At 56.6% G+C, this 19,149-nt stretch overlaps 1 protein-coding gene across 15 annotated transcripts in view; it reads right to left on the reverse strand.

Annotated features, from left to right (window-relative positions):
* Positions 1-19,149, reverse strand: part of DTNB (dystrobrevin beta) — a 133,244-nt gene that overhangs the window by 52,822 nt on the left and 61,273 nt on the right. For 14 of the 15 annotated variants that reach the window (XM_048296644.1, XM_048296641.1, XM_048296640.1 and 11 more), the window contains 4 exons: positions 14,059-14,146; positions 7,947-8,032; positions 6,108-6,221; positions 3,914-4,010 (listed from right to left, as the gene is read on the reverse strand). In XM_048296644.1, the coding sequence (XP_048152601.1) occupies positions 3,914-4,010; positions 6,108-6,221; positions 7,947-8,032; positions 14,059-14,146 (385 nt within the window). Of the gene's footprint in view, positions 1-3,913; positions 4,011-6,107; positions 6,222-7,946; positions 8,033-14,058; positions 14,147-19,149 lie in introns of those variants that run through there. The other variant, XR_007202156.1, reaches the window with a different exon arrangement.

The following is a 19,149-nucleotide window of genomic DNA, read 5'->3' on the forward strand; positions in this document are numbered from 1 at the left end:
AGAACCAGAAATGGTCAGAGATCACAGGATCAGGGTGGTCAGAGATCACAGGATCAGGGTGGTCAGAGATCACAGAACCAGAAGTGGTCAGAGATCACAGAACCAGAAATGGTCAGAGATCACAGAGCCAGAGTGGTCCGGCTTGGAAGGGACCTTATTCCAGGGCATTTCCCTGCCCTGAGTCCAACCATCACAGCGTGGGGAAAATGGAAGGACCTCCAGAGGACAGCTACATACGGCCTTCCAAAGATGGGCTTTCCTGGAATCATGGAATGTCCTGAGTTGGGAGGGACCCACAGGGATCACCCAGTCCCACCCCTGGCCCTGCCCAGACCCCCCAACAACCCCAGCCTGGGCATCCCTGGCAGCGCTGTCCCAACGCTCCTGGAGCTCTGGCAGCCTCGGGGCTGTGCCCATTCCCTGGGGAGCCTGGGCAGTGCCCAGCAGCCTCTGGGGGAAGAACCTTTCCCTGATCTCCATCCCAAATCCCCCCTGACACAGCTCCAGCCGTTCCCTGGGTCCTGTCCCCGTCACAGGGAGCAGGGATCAGAGCTGCCCCTCAGGGGGAAACTGTTGACACCTTCAAGGTCTTTCCTCACTGTCCTTTTCTTCAGAGAGGGATTTGAGGCCCCAAACCCTCAGATGAGCAGAGCTGGGTGAGCTGAATCCAGCCCTAAATGGTGAAATGAAGGCAGCATTAAAAATGTAAAAAATCCTGCATAAGAAAATGGAAAAAAACCCATAAAAGCTTAACAGCTGATGTAAATTATACATGAACAGTTTTGAAAAGCTCCAAGTGATGAGAGAAGCTAAAACCTGGCGGCGAAAAATCGTGTCTGGCAGGGCTAAAACCACTGAAAAGGAGAGCTGGAAATAAACACCAACATCAGGAACAAAAGAGAGCCTCGAGGCAGCGCCGCTGCTCCGGGGCCGGGGGTGACATCCCAACCAGGGCAGGAGGGATCCCTGTGTCTGCCTCATCCCTTCCCCCCGGAGTCTGCACCAGCAGACAGGGAAGCTCTGACACCAATAATGAGAAAAGGTGTCAGAAGTATCTACTAGAAATGATATTTTTAGATCAGCAGGCTGGGGAACTTGCAGCTTAAAATAATTACCTGAGCGAGGAGCTACCTGGGGCAGGGCAGGGGATTTGTGATGGATCTTGGAATGCCCAGGACTGGGGTGTGGATATTCAAACAGGGAGGTGAGACAACTTAAATAAGAGAAGATTTGGGGTGACATAATTGGGACCTTCCAGGGCCTGAAGGGGCTCCAGGAGAGCTGGAGAGGGACTGGGGCCAAGGGCTGGAGGGACAGGACACAGGGAATGGCTTCCCAGTGCCAGAGGGCAGGGCTGGATGGGACATTGGGAAGGAATTGTTCCCTGGGAGGGTGGGCAGGCCCTGGCACAGGGTGCCCAGAGCAGCTGGGGCTGCCCCTGGATCCCTGGCAGTGCCCAAGGCCAGGCTGGACTTTGGGGCTGGGAGCAGCCTGGGACAGTGGGAGGTGTCCCTGCCCATGGCAGGGGTGGCACTGGGTGGGCTCTGAGGTCCCTTCCCACCCAAACCATTCTGGGATTCTGTGACCTGACCCTGTCATTCCTTTATTCACATTTCTGTATCAGAAATGCTGACCCAGGGCCCCCCTTCCAGGTAACACAGAAGCTTTAGAACTTCAGGAAAGGAAGTCTTGCCAAGAAAAGCCGATTTTGTTATCTGAATGTATCCCAAGCTTGGCTTCTGCAGGCACTGCAGAGACACAGGATTTACCTACAACAGCCTCACCACGAAATAAAACTGTGGTGGGAGGGCTGAGGACTGAGGGCTCCCACAGGACAGCAGGGAACCCAGCGAGGAAGAGCAGTGAAGCCCCTCTGGCTGCTGGGAGTCAGGGAAGAATTCAAACTCCAGCTCGCTTTTCCCAAATGTAAAACACATTCAAAACCTGGGCAGGGCAAAGGACCCATCCATGAAAAGAGTGGGGCAGGGGATTGTGAGGGGCTCTGCTGTCCCTGTGTGAGTGATTTAAATCCCTGAGTGAGAGGCGCCTCGGCTGAGCTGAGGAAGTGTCTGCGTAGGCAAAACTCAGGGGGGCAAAGTGCTCCTGGATTTAACGAGGGAGAACCAATGGGTGCAAACCCAACTCAAACTGAAAACTAGGCATAAATTTTTAACTGTTCAGGCACATTTGCATTGGCAGGGAAATTTCCACTTTGGATTTGTGCAGCTCCAGAGCAGATGTCTCTCTGGAAGACGCTTTAATCAAGGAGAAGCTGCGGTGCTCCGCAGGGAGCTCTGGGGGGGAAATGCAAACAACCCCATTGTGCAAGGTGTGGGACCAAATAACCCCAGTGCTCACAGCTCCGGGGGTGACCCAGGTGGGAAGGGACCTCGGGAGGGCTCTAGCCCAGCCCCCTGCTCAGAAGAGCTCCACTGAACCTCAGGGCTCTGGCAGTGGGGTCTGGGGAATCCCCGAGGATGGAGCTGGTGCAGCCTCTGTGGGCCCATCCCATGGCCTGGGCATCCTCATGGGGATGAAGTTTCCCCTTCTATCCAGTTCCATTTGCTGGATAAAGTTTTTGAACAAATTTGGTAACTGCAAGGGAGCTGGAGAGGGACTGGGGACAAGGCACGGAGGGACAGGACACAGGGAATGGCTTCCCAGTGCCAGAGGGCAGGGCTGGATGGGACATTGGGAAGGAATTGTTCCCTGGGAGGGTGGGCAGGCCCTGGCACAGGGTGCCCAGAGCAGCTGGGGCTGCCCCTGGATCCCTGGCAGTGCCCAAGGCCAGGCTGGACACTGGGGCTGGGAGCAGCCTGGGACAGTGGGAAGTGTCCCTGCCACCTGGGTGAGCTTTCAAGTCCCTTCCAACCCAGACCATTCTGGGATTCCAAGATTTCTGTGTTTTTAGAAGTCAGACATTAATGGGCTGAGCAGGAAGATCACAGAGCAGAAGCACTGGCTAAGGAAAAGCAGAATTCCCAAACATGGAGAGCGCTCAGGTGCGCAGGGAGAGGGAATAAACCAGGCACTGCTGAGGGTGTTTGAATCACCTCCTGTAGGGACATCCCTGCCCCAGGATAAAGGGCAGGGGTAGGAATTCCTCCCCCAGGATACAAGCCCAGGCTGAGGAGTGATGGCACTTCTGGCTACAGACACTGGGAATTCATTTGTCCCTTCCGAGTGCAGAGAAGTTCTGAATTTTCCTGGAACCATCCAGATGTGCCTCCAGCTGATCTGTCACCCCCTGAGCCACTGCCACCACTGCCCTGCCACTGTCACCACTGCCAGGTCTCTCCCTCCTCCCCCACTCCCACAGCACCTTCGGGGCACCTTGTCTTGCACCAAAACCTCTCCGAGACCAAGGCTTTGCCCTTTGCTTTATATTTTGTTTCACTTAAACAGGGAAAGAATAAAGGTGTAATAGAATTTCCCACTCCAGTCACAGCTGGGAACTCAGCCCAGGGGGGGCTCCACAAAAACAGCACAGGACCCTCGTGAGAAACCCAAACCATGACGTTTGCTGGAGCTCAGAGCCAGCAGCAGAACCCTCAAGCACAACCCCCAGATGTGGCAGGGGCTGTGCAGGGTCAGCTCCTTGTCCCTGGGAGTCACATCCTGCCCTGCTCCCAGTTTAATTCCTGGTGAGAGTGGGAAGTACCGAGCTGCTGCCCCAGGTACCAAACCAAACTGCTTTAAACCCCTCCCAGCCTCGGGCTCTGGGTATTTAAACCACACAAACCTGGAAAAACACGGAGCCCCTGCACCCCAGACAGAGCTGGGATGGAAATGGCTTTTGGCAAACTCGTCCTGCTCCTCGGGAAGGGTTTTTGGGGTGTGACAGCAAAGCAGGGACCCCAAAGCACCCGGGGAAGGGAGGGATGTGCTGCCTTTCCCGCAGGAGGTTCCTTACTTTGAGCAGCTTCATCAGCCCTTCCAGCTGCACCATCAGTTCTCTTCTGCTCTCCTGAAGTGCTGACATCCTCTGCTCCAGCTCATCCTTCCTCTGCCTGTGCCAGCGACGGGGAGAAAGAGGCAGAAGATAAACTCAGGGTGTTTCAAACCTCCTCAGGGAGTTCTCCTGTGTAAAAGTGTCTTTGGGTCCCATCATTGTCCTGCTCCCCATTTAAAAACCTGGAGTGAGGCTCAGCTCATGAACCTGGAGGTGACAATTCCCTGCTCCCCCCAACCCCAGAGATCTGCTCCCAGCCACGGGCAGAGGGAATCCCTGCTCAGGAGCTGAGCATTTTGAGGAAAAACTCCACTTTTTTCTTCCTTTTAAGAACTCTCCGAGCATCAGAGCCCGGCATCCTGTGGAGCTCAGACAAACCAGGACAAGCTACGGGAGGAAAGGCAGAGGGAAATGAAAGAGGAGGGAAGGCTGCAGATGTCTGGAGAGGAAAAGCTGTGCCCTGTGGAGGGATGGAGCAGCAGGGACACGTTCCCTGCACCAGCACCCCGGTGACAACAGCAGCAGCACAGATGTGACCTTCCCTTCCCTTGGCTGCACAAAACCTGTCTGGAGCTATTTCAGGAATCCTGACTCTGAGGCTCGGGTTTGTGTTTATAAAAAGCAAGGAGTGAGTAACAGAAGGAGCGGCTCAAAGGCAGACGTCAGCCTGCCCCCAAGGGAGCTGGGCCCCACAAATCCAGCCATGGGAGGTGATAAACGGCCTCAGGGAAAAGCAGCATGGAAGGGATTCTTTTTTCACCTGCAGTGATTCTTGTGGGCACCAGAACGTCTCAATGCCAAGCTAAAACATCACCTACTGCAGGCTGAACCTCGGAATGCCTTCGTGACACCACGGATAACCCATCCCGGGAATTCTAGCAACAGGGCCCTTCTTTAAAGGACAGAAAACTCTGGAATATTAACAAATATTAACCAGCTGGGTGTTCCTTTCGGGAGCTTTTTGTATGTCAAAGGGTGTGCTTCTTAAATTAAGGATCTGGAGGGGCCTACAAGGAAGCCAAAGTGGGAATCTTCACCAGGGCCTGGAGAGCCAGGACACAGAGAATGGCTTCCCAGTGCCAGAGGGCAGGGATGGATGCGATATTGGGGAGGAATTGTTCCCTGGGAGGGTGGGCAGGCCCTGGCACAGGGTGCCCAGAGCAGCTGGGGCTGCCCCTGGATCCCTGGCAGTGCCCAAGGCCAGGCTGGACATTGGGGCTGGGAGCAGCCTGGGACAGTGGGAGGTGTCCCTGCCCATGGCAGGGGTGGCACTGGGTGGGCTCTGAGGTCCCTTCCATCCCAAACCATTCCAGGATTCCAGGTTCCCAGGTCCTGCAGGCAGGAGGAGTCAGGCACAGCTGCACTTCCAGGCAGGGATCTGCCAGGACACGGATCCAGTGCCTCCCCCAAGGTCACACCTGCCAGCAGTGCTGGAGCTGACTCATCCCCACGGGCTGCCTGCAGAGTTTCAAACCTGGGACACGACTTTCCATGGATTATCATTCCCCTGCTTTCACAGCCTGAGTTCTACACAGAACTGAGATCATCTGGTGGCTGGTGCTTACAGACAATCACATTCCAATCATCCTGCCCAGGCTGGGAAGCGTCTGGAACTTGGGAAGCACCTTCCCATCCCAGATAACCTGCCAGCTGTGACCCCCACTGCGGGAATTCCTTGAGGAGTGAGGGTTTGGGGTGGCAGAGCTGATGCTCTGTGTGCCTGTGGCACCAGGAAGGCCACGGGGGAAACCCCACGGGCAGCGAGTCTCAGCATCAGAGAATCCCTGAGGCTGGAAAACACCTGCAGGATCACCCAGTCCTACTGATCTCTCCTTCACCAGCACTTTCCTGAACTGTACAAACAGCATTCATTTGAAGAGAGGTTCTTATTTACTCCTAAACCCACTGAAAGCTCCAGGTGCTGCCCCAGCCCTCAGAGCCCAGCCTATTCCAGCCCATTCCAGCCCAGCTCAGCCCATTCCAGCCCAGCCCAGCCCATTCCAGCCCAGCCTGGCCCATTCCATTCCAGCCCAGCCTGGCCCATTCCATTCCAGCCCATTCTATTCCAGCCCATCCCAGCCCAGCCCAGCCTGGTCCATTCCAGCCCAGCTCAGCCCATTCCAGCCCATCCCAGCCCATCCCAGTGTCCCATTACCGCAGGAGCCTGAGCTCAGCCAGCAGGGTCGGGTTCTGCTGGGCCTTCTCGGGGGTGGGCTGAGAGGCCTGTTCATGTTCCAGCCGGAGCCGCTGAATCTCCTGCAGGATCTCCCTGGGGAAGGGACAGAGGGGGGTGAAAGAAGGACAAAGCTCAGTGTCTGCCCTGCTCCTGAGCACCTTTGCAGCCCTTCAGGCTCGTTCTGTCAGCGCCCAGCCCAAGCCCAGGGGTTCTGTTCACGCGTGGCTGGCACAGACTCACAGCCAGGACAGGGACGTGAGCACAGCCCTGGGAATCGCTGCAGGACATGGAGAATTTACTCCTTCCTGAGGATGGAATCACTCATGGCAATGTGTCTCCAACCCCCCCACGCAGAACAGGCTCGGAGAGCGTTCCAAGGGGACAAAGGTTCCAACTGCAGCACTCCCTGCCCTGCAGGTGCTGCAGGAAGGGCTCTGGAGCAGCACTGGGGACTTCCCACTCCCCTTCCCGAGGCAGGGAGAGCTGCAGCTCACTGGAACAGAAACCCTCAAGGTGTCCCAGAGGGAAAGGGCCCAGGCAGCACCACAGCTCAGGTCACCATGTCCTGTGCAGGGGGAGGGCGGCCAAGGACTCCCTCAGCCCAGCAGGGATGAAACCCTTCCAAGAGCAGAGTATCACCTCCAGCTCTCCTTCCTGACAAAACTGCTGAGCTGCTCTCTTGGCAGGGCTTCCCACCAGCACTGAGTGAGAGCTCCCTTATCCAGGATCTCCAGGAATCATTCCAAATACCTACAAGGTCTCTTGGTAGAGCACTGAAGCTACAGCGGTGCCAGGACCAAGCTGTTCCTGCTCTCCAGGAACTGGTTCTGCTCCAAACTTCCCTGGAGCAGCCTTTTCCCACTGCTGAGGGTGCCTCGGGACAGGGCTGTGCAGACAGCAGGCTCTCCCTGCCAGCCAGGCACAGGGGAACCATGGATACCAGGAGAGTCTGAGAGGCTCCACAGGTGACCCTCTGGAGCAACAAGAACCCTGTGGTTTGCTTTGGAAGGGTCCTCAAAGCCCATCCAGTGCCACCCCTGCCATGGCAGGGACACCTCCCACTGTCCCAGGCTGCTCCCAGCCCCAATGTCCAGCCTGGCCTTGGGCACTGCCAGGGATCCAGGGGCAGCCCCAGCTGCTCTGGGCACCCTGTGCCAGGGCCTCCCCACCCTGCCAGGGAATAATTCCTTCCCAATATCCCACCCAGCCCTGCCCTCTGGCACTGGGAAGCCATTCCCTGGGTCCTGTCCCCCCATGCCTTGGCCCCAGTCCCTCTCCAGCTCTCCTGGAGCCCCTTCAGGCCCTGCCAGGGGCTCGGAGCTCTCCCTGGATCCTTCTCCTCTCCAGGTGAGCACCCCCAGCTCTCCCAGCCTGGCTCCAGAGCAGAGGGGCTCCAGCCCTGGAGCAGCTCCGGGGCCTCCTCTGGGCTCTCTGCAGCAGCTCCAGGTCCTTGTGCTGCTGGCCCCAGGGCTGGGGCAGCTCTGCAGGTGGGCTCCCACCTGGGCACAGGGGCACAGGGGCAGAGTTCCCCCTCCCTGCTGGGGGATCAGATCCTAGCTCCGAGGTTTGCTGGATGTGCTGAGGGCTGTGGGCTCCAGTGCTCGGTGTTGGTAAAGATGATTTTAAGAAGATTAGTGAAGATCAACCCATTCCCTGGGAAACAGGGGCAGGGCAGCCCCTCCCCACGGGTAATTAACTAATGTTAATGACTAACTAATCAGTTAATGAGGCAGCTACACCTCAACAAAAGCTCTGGGAAAACAATCTGGTTAATGTGAGACAAGAGCAAAGCCCAGGACCCCTGACCCGAGGCCGTACCTGTTCTTGTTCTCCAGCTCCGCGATCAGCTGCCTCTGCTGCTTGTTGGCGTCGAAGCTGAAGGCCAGGTCTGCCGGCGGCCGGGGCTGGGGAGAGCAGAGGGACCACACAAATCACACAGAGCCCTCCCTGCGTGTCGGACACCTGCAGCCTTTGGCCCCAGCCCCACAGCTGCCAGCCCGCCAGCCCAGGACCACAGCCCCGGGACACACCGAGGGCTGCGCTGCTGTCACCGGGCCCCAACAAGGGTGGGGGGTGCTGAAGGGCTGGGCTGCCCCATCCTCCCCGTCCACAGCAGGAATTCCATTTGCTGTGTTTTTCAGGCCCTTCAGGAAACGAGACCCCCACGCCCAGAGCCTCCAGCACCGATGGCTCCTCCTGGGAACAGATCCACTCATTCCTTTGCTCACAGAATCTTCTGGGAAACACTGAGGGACACCTCACTCTTCATCTCCTCCCACCCCTGCCATGGCAGGGACACCTCCCACTGTCCCAGGCTGCTCCCAGCCCCAGTGTCCAGCCTGGCCTTGGGCACTGCCAGGGATCCAGGGGCAGCCCCAGCTGCTCTGGGCACCCTGTGCCAGTGGAAACTGCAGCCACCACCTTTGAGTGCACAAAAACATCCCCCCAAAGTCTTCCCAAGGCTAAACAAGTAATGAAAAAATATTCTGGATTCTCCACCAACACCTAAACCTTCCAGGTTCTTCAATTTCAAAGGCTCAGCCTGAACGTTTGCAGAGGGGATGCCAAATATCCCTGGATATTTGGGGTTTTTACTCCAAAGACTGGTGGGAGTCAACAGTGTCAGCCAAAATTCCTGAAAAACCCCAACCAACTCAGCTTCTGCTGAAGCCTCAACAGCCCTGAAAGAGCAACCAAAGGGCAAGGCCCAGTTCTCTCCCAGCAGGGAAATCAGAATGGTCATCAAATCTTAAAATGAAAAAGTTCCCTGAACAGCCCCCAGGAGCAGTGAAAGCTGCCAGCCCTGCACTGGTTTTCCCAGGCAAGGCCATCAATCCTGAGTGAGCCGTGCCTGCAGTCAGGAATCAAAGATACCTCAGGTGGAAGGGATCCACAAGGATCACCAGGGCAGCTCCCTGCCAGACTGGGATTGCCCAGGGAGCACTCAGAGCTCACCTCCAGTGTCCCTGTCGGGGTGGCAGCAGGGGATTTAGGGACGGAGTTTAATCCAGCCCCCAGGGCCGGTTTGCAGCCGCTCTGCTCCTCATCCCCCTGCCTTGGGAGAGACTCTCCAAGCCTGCATCTCCTGGGCAGCAGATCCCGGGCTCCTTGGTGCCAGGACCCCATGGAGTCATGGACAGTGGGAGCCAGTGCTGCACCTGCCTGTCACTGTGGTGTCACAGGGCTCCTGGTGAGCGACAGGCAGAGGAAACGAATGACAAAAATGGCTCAGTAACCTGGTTTACCAAGGAGGAGGAGCAGGGATCCAAGAACCAAGCTGCAGATTTATCTAACGGGAGACCTGGATTACTCAGTCTTTATTTAAAAATTATGTATTAAATAGTGCCCAAAAGCTGAAGGGGGGGTTCCATGGAGGGAATATTCCAGCCATTCTTCGGCCTGTGGGCAGCATTAAGGAGATGGCAACGGGCTGTTAGCAGTGCCCGGTGCTGAGGGAAGAGCAACCACACACTGCAACAAAGAGCAACCAACGTGGGCAAGACCTAATTGTTGTAACTCATCCACACAACTCACCCTAATTAGCCCCTCATCCATAATTGAGTGTTCCTCACCTCAGGCTGGCCTGAGCAGAGCAGCAGAGGGAGACAAGCAGATGAAACTGTGATGCTGAAAGCTGCGATTTAATCACAGTTTGGATTGTTCTCCATTGATTTCCCCACTTTATCCACGCTCCAGCAGAGGCAGGGCAGGGTGGGCAGGGCCAGCACTGCCACAGCAGCTCTCACTCAGTAAGAGGGAGTTTTGGCCGCCCATCGGCTGCAGGGGGACAAGGGCAGCTCAGCAGAGCCCTTTGGGGGCCACAGCCACGTGCCATGGGCTGCTCCTTGCGCCGTTTCCTCCTTAGGAAGCCGCGGATGTCCGGGATTAACTCCCGGAGCTGCCTCAATGCTTTTGTCCCAGCCAGACTTGGAGCCGAGGCATTTCCCCCAGGGGTGTCCCAGGGGTGTCACTCACTCGGGGAGGGACATTTGTCCAGCACCAGCCCCCCAGGAACGGCTCCAAGGTTTTATCCCATTTGGGAAGACGCAGACACGGAGGGGCTGAGTCCGGCCTGTGGCCGCACTGTCCCATGGACAGCTCCCAGTGACCTCTGCCAGTGACTTCCAGAGAGGAGGAAGAAGCTTTGCCCGGGGCTGCTGGAGCTGGCCGGTGTTTCAGGGATCCTCTGCATTGCCAGCCCTCAGAGCACGTTAACCAGGAGAGCCCAGCCCAGCCCAGCCCAGAGCTGGGCCTGGAGCGACGTCAGGAAACCGTTCTGCTCACAGCAAACCCCTCAAGGGCTCCCAGCACACACTGCTCCAGCTGGCTTTTGGCATCTCCGTGGACAAATATTCCATAATTCCTTCAGGATGCTGGGTTTTTTCCATTCTTCACTTTCATTAATGTCAAATGAATTAAAGATTCACAGAAAAACCCAGGTGGGATGGGACCCTGGGAGGTTTCCAGTCCATGCAAAGCAGGGCCAATTCACAGAGACTGCTCATGAACTTGTCTTGTCAAGCTCCAAACATCTCCAAGGAGGAAGATCCCAGTTCTTCCCTGGCCAAACACTTGGACAACAACATCTGACCATTACCAGGGTGAGAAAAGTCTTTCTGAACATCCCCATGGACACGACACACTGTCCCCATGGACCTGGCACACTGTCCCCATGGACACGGCACATTGTCCCCATGGACACGGCACACTGTCCCCATGGACACGGCACACTGTCCCCATGGATGTGGCACACTGTCCCCATGGATGTGGCACATTGTCCCCATGGACCTGGCACACTGTCCCCATGGACGTGACACACTGTCCCCATGGATGTGGCACACTGTCCCCATGGACAGAGCACACTGTCCCCATGGACGTGGCACATTGTCCCCATGGATGTGGCACATTGTCCCCATGGATGTGGCACACTGTCCCCATGGACGTGGCACATTGTCCCCATGGACGTGGCACACTGTCCCCATGGACACGGCACACTGTCCCCATGGACGTGGCACACTGTCCCCATGGACGTGGCACACTGTCCCCATGGACACGGCACACTGTCCCCATGGACGTGGCACACTGTCCCCATGGACAGAGCACACTGTCCCCATGGACGTGGCACACTGTCCCCATGGACACGGCACATTGTCCCCATGGACAGAGCACACTGTCCCCATGGACGTGGCACACTGTCCCCATGGACGTGGCACACTGTCCCCATGGACACGGCACATTGTCCCCATGGACAGAGCACACTGTCCCCATGGACACGACACACTGTCCCCATGGACGTGGCACACTGTCCCCATGGACATGGCACATTGTCCCCATGGACATGGCACACTGTCCCCATGGACAGAGCACACTGTCCCCATGGATGTGGCACATTGTCCCCATGGACATGGCACACTGTCCCCATGGACAGAGCACACTGTCCCCATGGACGTGGCACACTGTCCCCATGGACATAGCACACTGTCCCCATGGACGTGGCACACTGTCCCCATGGACACAGCACACTGTCCCCATGGACAGAGCACACTGTCCCCATGGACAGAGCACACTGTCCCCATGGACGTGGCACACTGTCCCCATGGACAGAGCACACTGTCCCCATGGACACAGCACACTGTCCCCATGGACAGAGCACACTGTCCCCATGGACACGGCACATTGTCCCCATGGACGTGGCACACTGTCCCCATGGACACGGCACACTGTCCCCATGGACAGAGCACACTGTCCCCATGGACATGGCACATTGTCCCCATGGACGTGGCACACTGTCCCCATGGACAGAGCACACTGTCCCCATGGACAGAGCACACTGTCCCCATGGACATGGCACATTGTCCCCATGGACATGGCACATTGTCCCCATGGACAGAGCACACTGTCCCCATGGATGTGGCACATTGTCCCCATGGACATGGCACATTGTCCCCATGGACACAGCACACTGTCCCCATGGACACGGCACACTGTCCCCATGGATGTGGCACATTGTCCCCATGGACATGGCACACTGTCCCCATGGACAGAGCACACTGTCCCCATGGACGTGGCACACTGTCCCCATGGACACGGCACACTGTCCCCATGGACAGAGCACACTGTCCCCATGGACATGGCACATTGTCCCCATGGACGTGGCACACTGTCCCCATGGACAGAGCACACTGTCCCCATGGACAGAGCACATTGTCCCCATGGACATGGCACATTGTCCCCATGGACAGAGCACACTGTCCCCATGGATGTGGCACATTGTCCCCATGGACATGGCACATTGTCCCCATGGACACAGCACACTGTCCCCATGGACACGGCACACTGTCCCCATGGACAGAGCACACTGTCCCCATGGATGTGGCACATTGTCCCCATGGACATGGCACACTGTCCCCATGGACAGAGCACACTGTCCCCATGGACGTGGCACACTGTCCCCACGGACCTGGCACATTGTCCCCATGGATGTCACCCCGTCCCACAGCTCAGCAGGATGTTCCCCCACCAAGCTGCCATCCCAGCTTGGAAGAGGAAGGGAGATGTGCCACTGGCTGGGAATAATGAGGAGCTGCCAGGATTCCAAGCCCTTTGAACACAGATTCCTCCAAAATAGGAGAAATCCGCCCGTTTCAGCTGATGGGCGTTCTGGACTGGGAATAAACAGTGGAGCCAGTAAATAACTCCAGATTCCCAGTGGCCGAGCTCTGGTTGGAATGGGAACCCCCCACTGTTCCCCTTTCCCTCTCTCTCTGCCCCACGTCAGTCCCTGACACTGCTCCAGCATCTGCCCTGGGATATGGGACTTAGGAAAAGAGAGCAGGAATTTCCCACAGGTCCTTGAGGAGCCTCAGCAAACTCCAAACCCAAAGAATTGCTCCACTTCTGACCCTCCTGGAACTGCTATGGCCACACAAGAGGGTGAGGTGATTCATGGCTCTTTAGCAGCCAGGTCCTTTCAGAACCAGTCTGTGACTCCTGAAGTTTTCGTATCACTTTGTACAAAGAAGTCAAGCCATGACTAAGAGTTCTTCCAGCACCTTCCAGCGTGACAGTGACTCAGCACTTACTGTCTCAACAGCTTGGATTTCACAGGATTACATGGAAATTTCCTCCTTTTCCATCTCAACCTGAAACTTGGCACTGTGTCCCCTTAACATTTCAGCATTCCTGGTGAACGGAATGACTTTGGACATGCAACTGCTCCACTGGGCAGAGGCAGTGAGAGCTGACAGTTTGAAAAGTTTCAGCAGCATGATTCTGTTTTATTGAAGTTTTACACAAATATCTGCCCACGTCCCTCTGCCAAAGGCAGGTTCTTGGCTGAACATGCCCTGAGGGAAATTCAGGAACGTGGGAGATGGTCCCTGCAAACTCTCCTCCCCTTCCCTATGGGTAAACCAGCAAGGACAGGGATCCCCCCATCCAGCTAGCCACAAATACTCCATGGAACTCCAGTAAATTCCTGCTGTGCTCCTGTAGCCATTTTCTGTTAGAGCAGCACTGATTTTTACCAACTGGAAACGTGTTCCCTTTGTTTTCTTCTGTAAGAAGCTGCAAACACAAACCCACCTTCCTTCCCTTCCTTCCCTTCCCCGCCTCAGGCTCCTTCCCTCTGGAATAAATCCACCCCCAGCACTCGCCCATGATTTGTTTTCCTCAGGTATCTGCACATTTCTCTCTCTCCAGCCTAAGCAGGACTAATCTGCTCATGGCCCCAGCTCCCCTGACCTCATTTCCAGCCGCCCGCGCCGCCCTCCCCGTCCCCGGCGCTCCCAGCAGCGCCGGGTTCCCGCTGAGCCCGGGGAGCCGCGGTGCCGAGCAGAGCGGAGGTGGCTCCGTGCAGGGGTGGGAGCCGAGCCCCGGCTGTGCCCCCCGAGCCGTGGCGGTGCCCGCGGGAGGGGACGGGGTCACTTACGGCACTGCCGGCCTCGGCGGCCAAGCGCGCGGCGTAGCGGGCGATGAGCCGGTGCTCCTCGTCCAGCCGGCCCGGGCTGTCCAGGACACTGCAAGGAGCAAAGCAGAGTCAGGCCAGGCCCACAGGGCACAGAGACAGCGAGGGCAGAGAGAGGAGCCCCACTGGAAATCATCCCCTTTAATAATTCCCTTTTCCGTTCCCCCCACAGTGGGGACCTCGCCCCAGACTTTCCTCCAAGCAGATTTTTCTCCAGGATTCACAGATTCCAGTTGGGATGTAGGAAAATAATTTGGTTTAGGCCCAGATTTAATTTGTTTCTGAAGCACTTAAGTGCAAACTCTGTTGGTTACTCCAGGTCAACAAGGGCCACCGGAAGGATGGAGGAGGAAAGCTTTGGGAATGCAGGATGGTCCAAGCCAGGATGATTTCCATGGGGAAGAGTGGGGGGGACCCTGCTGGCCTGGGAAGAACCCTCTGTCACTCAACAATGTGGGTTTAATGCCAGTGGCACTTTGTAAGTCAGCCTGACTTACACCTGACTCACACCCACCTCCCCTCACCCAGGACAGGCTGCTCATGTGAGATTGGTCCTTCATGCCCCAGCTCCAGAGGGTGACACAGCTCCAGCTGCCTCAGGTGGCCAGGCTGGACGGGGTGGGAGCCCCCTGGGACAGTGGAAGGTGTCCCTGGGACGGTGGAAGGTGTCCCTGCCCTCGGCAGGGGTGGGTGTGAGGAGCTGGTCCCACAGCAGCCCAGGATTCCCACATGGGCTGCAGCTGCCTTGGAGACGTTGCTGAAATAGGTGTTAAAAACCATCTCCAATCATCATCAGCAAGGGTGACAGAACCCTGAGGTGACAGAGAGGGACAGGGAGGTTTGAGAGAGGAAAAGCAGTGACAGCAGAGGGGACAGATCCCAGGGTGGGAAGGGACAGGCAGCACCGGGGTCCCGCTCAGGGCTGACATCCCCCTGTTAATCACTGACACCGTTAATCCAGCCAGGCAGCACAGGCAGGGCTGGATTCCCTTTGTACCTTTAAACACACTGGGGGCCAAAGGAGGATTTTTGGGTTGTGCTGATTGAAACCATCAGTGCTGAGATGTGTTCCCAGCTGGATTTGGTGCCACAGCCTTGCCACAAGGAACGAGGAAGGAAATGACAACTGGAGGAACCACTTTTAAAGCCAACAGCCAGCTGCTGGGTTTGGGAGTTGCTGGCTGTGCCCCTGGTGGGCAGAGATCCCTCATCCCATCTCCCTTGTGAAGGGAACCTCTGGATCAGGTATAGAAACCAAACTGGGATTTAATGAAAACAACAATGTGGGAATGAGGAATGTGCTTCCCGAGGCCACAGAGCCTTCCCAGCGCCACTCCCGAGGCTCCAGGTGGGATCCATGGGCAGCCCAGGGGTGCTCCAGGGAAATTCAGCATCACCACAGAGAGCAGCAAACCAAACCAGACATTCCTGGTGCACCACAAAAGCAATTCCCAGCCCACATTCCCACCTCAGGAGACAATCTGCATTTCCTCAAGCTTAACTTCAAGGGTTTGTATTTTCTTTATTCACGCAACCAATCTATATTGAATGTGATGGTTATTTAAAAATGCAGATTTAATCTCTTTTCAGTAACACCAAATTTAACAACTCAAACTCTTCCAGCCCCTGGAGTTGGCCAGGTGATGTCTGGGGTGGAACAGACCCACAGTCAGCACAGAGGGGGCTGGGATGACCATAAATTGCACTGTGAGGCCTCTGCTTGGCTGGATTAAATCCTGGAGACATCCAAGCGCACAGAGAAAGGAAGGAGCTGGGGAAAGGTGAGTGAAACCAGGGGGAAAACAGACCTGAGACAGACCAGGCTCGGGGAGCTGCACAGACACCTTCACCCTGATTTATTGTCCCACAGTTCTTTGTTGAAGAACAACAACATTCCCCATCCCACATCCTGAACCCGATGTTGCTTCCCTGCAGATTTGCTCTGCAACTGTGGCTGCACAAATCTTCCCCTGCTTTTCTAAGAGATCTCTCCGTCCCTTCCACCCTTTCTGTTATCTGGTGTCTCCCAATTCCTCTCCCTGAAACTCTCCTGAAACTGCCGTCTCTTCTCATTACAGTGAGCTACAAAATAGTTATTGACAATTTCTGGTTTTCTTGAAAACAACCTGTAATTAAGAAAAGAAAGGATAATCCTTTTGGTGTTTGCTTTTAGAAATATTTTACAGGTGACAAGGAAGAGGAGTTCAAGCCAATCTCCTGGCCAGGGTTCTCCAAGGTCCTGTCCTAGCCTGGCCTTGGGCACTGCCAGGGATCCAGGGGCAGCCCCAGCTGCTCTGGGCACCCTGTGCCAGGGCCTGCCCACCCTCCCAGGGAACAATTCCTGCCCAATATCCCATCCAGCCCTGCCCTCTGGCACTGGGAAGCCATTCCCTGGGTCCTGTCCCTCCGTGCCTTGTCCCCAGTCCCTCTCCAGCTCTCCTGGAGCCCCTTCAGGCCCTGCAAGGGGCTCTGAGCTCTCCCTGGATCCTTCTCCTCTCCAGGTGAGCACCCCCAGCTGTCAAGAGCAGGAAAGGGAGTAAAGGGGAAGAATAAACCCGGAGCTCGGATGGGAGCAGGATACCCGGGAGAGAGTCCAGAGGGTTCTACAGCAGCAGAAGTTTGGAGAAGGCTTACACAGAATTCCCTCTTAAAAACGCCCTTCCAGGTGATCTGGCCCCTTTGGACAACGTTGTGCTCCTTGCACAGTCAGTCCCTGAGCTCTCCCACTCATCCCCTGGAGCTGCAGGTCATGGCTGGCACGGGGGTGGCACAGAGAACAGAATCAGGGAATTGTGGAATGGTTTGGCCTGGAAGGGACTTTAAAGCCCATCCAGTCCCCCCCCCGCCGTGGGCAGGGACGCCTTCCACCATCCCAGGGTGCTCCAGGTCAGCCTTGATGCAAAGGTCTGACCAGGGGAGGGTTCAACACCTGCTCTGGGGCCACCTGGGTCGGCCACAGAGGGGACAGACCCAAATCCACTGGAGCCACAGTGAGGAGTCAGGGAGGGACAGGGATTTTAGGGGTTCGTGGGAAAGGGCTGAGCACAGGCTCTGCCCTCCTGGCAGCAGCGCCAGGACAGTGTGAGGAGCCAGAGAAGGAAATTAAATTGGCTTGGGATGGGCCTGACACAGCAGTAACGAGGTGTCTGTGCCAGGACAGGTCCCTGAGCCAGCTCAGCAGTGACAGGACATGAGAGAGTGACACACGGCTCGGGCAGGGCAGCGTGACAGAGGAAACTCAGCCCCATCTGATCCTGGCTGGAGGCTCCCATGGAATCACACCCTGCACAAGCGGGCACGGTGGAGACACAGCCCAGACTCCCCTGCCCTGCTGCCAAAGCCCGACAGAAATCCCAGCTGGGACAATCCAAGTGTCAGCAGGACAGGCGAGAAAGAGGCTGATACATCCTGTAATGGCTTCCCATTAGGCAGGGATGGGTGGGAGATTGGGCAGGAATTGTTCCCTGGGAGGGTGGGCAGGCCCTGGCACAGGGTGCCCAGAGCAGCTGGGGCTGCCCCTGGATCCCTGGCAGTGCCCAAGGCCAGGCTGGACATTGGGGCTTGGAGCAGCCTGGGACAGTGGGAGGTGTCCCTGCCATGGCAGGGGTGGCACTGGATGGGATTTGAGGTCCCTTCCATCCCAAACCATTCAGGGATTCTCTAAGTGGACGGGATAGGATAGGATAGGATAGGATAGGATAGGATAGGATAGGACAGGATGGGACGGGATGGGATAGGATAGGATAGGATATCTGATAGGATATCAGATAGGATGGGATAGGACAAGACAGGATAGGACAGATTGTTCCAGGGACAGAGGCCACCAGCAGCCACTGGCGATGCCCCCAGCTGCCAAACAGACCCTGCAGTGTGAGATTCTGGGGGGTCAGGGGTGAAGACCCAGAGAAGTGACAGAGGAGCACAGATGTCCCCAGCCTCTCGTGCTGCCTTGGAAGACACTCCTGTACCTGAAGAAATGAGGATTTAAGAGATCCCCTTCCCTTTGGAACTCCCAGGAACCACTGTTGCTCTGGCTACAGCACCACGTGACTTCCTTAAATTTAAAGGCCTGAAAAACTCAGGAACCTTGGCTGCAGTGGATGTTCCGTGGCTGCTGTGAGCTGTGGGGTGTCCCAGGAATGCCTGCCCGTGGCACTCGGAGCTCTGGGCTGGTGACAAGGTGGGGATCAGTCACAGGCTGGACTCCGTGACCTTGGGGGCCTTTCCCAATGCGGGGATTCTGGGATTCTGGGACACACACAGCAGCTCAACGTGTCGTATTCTCTTCGAGGTGCTCGGTACACAGCTTGAAGAGAGACTCCTCTGCATCTCCAAATGCAGGGATTGCAGTAATGGAGTGAAGGTGAGAGTCTGAAATTCCCTGGGCTTTAGAGTCTTGTGGAAAACGTTTTGGGCTCTCAGCTGCTGCAGGTGAGAGCAGTGATTCACTGCCGGCCTCTCCCAGGAGATGCCCTTCATCCACGCAGCAGCGGGTACGAATTTCTGCGTGACAGAGTGATGAAACAGGGCTCCAAAAATACTGCCAGAGGGTGAAGGCACGGACAGAGTGAGCCCCACAGAGCCCTCAGGTCCTGACCCCGCCTCTCCCTCCCAGCACAGCCCTGGCTCTGCACAGGCACCACTTAATTGGGCCCTGGAGTGGAACTGGAGCCCCCGGCTGTGTCCTGGGATGGAACGGGAGCGCTGCTCTGGGGGCTCCGGGCGGAAATTCCCCTGCACAGACAGAGCCATGAAATATAAATGTGCACAAAGAGCAACCCCGAGATAAAAGGAATTGATTCTTCAAAGCATTACTGCTGTTTTTTGGGAAGGGCAGAGCCAGAAACGGCTGCGTGGGGCAGGTCACGGTGGAGGGGCTGGAAGAGCTGGATCCAGGAACAGAGACAGGGCCAGGATGGGGCTGGGGCTGCGTTTGGGGTGGGGAGGGAAAGGCAGGGAGGAGAAAGAAGAACAGGGATGAGTTACAGGACAGAGCTGGGCATGAGCTGCCTGGGAAAGAAACCAGAAAGTTTCCTACTGGTGAAAGATGAGATT

The sequence above is a fragment of the Corvus hawaiiensis genome, chromosome 3 (assembly GCF_020740725.1).
Source record: "Corvus hawaiiensis isolate bCorHaw1 chromosome 3, bCorHaw1.pri.cur, whole genome shotgun sequence".
In the NCBI taxonomy this organism is placed as follows: Eukaryota; Metazoa; Chordata; class Aves; order Passeriformes; family Corvidae; genus Corvus; species Corvus hawaiiensis.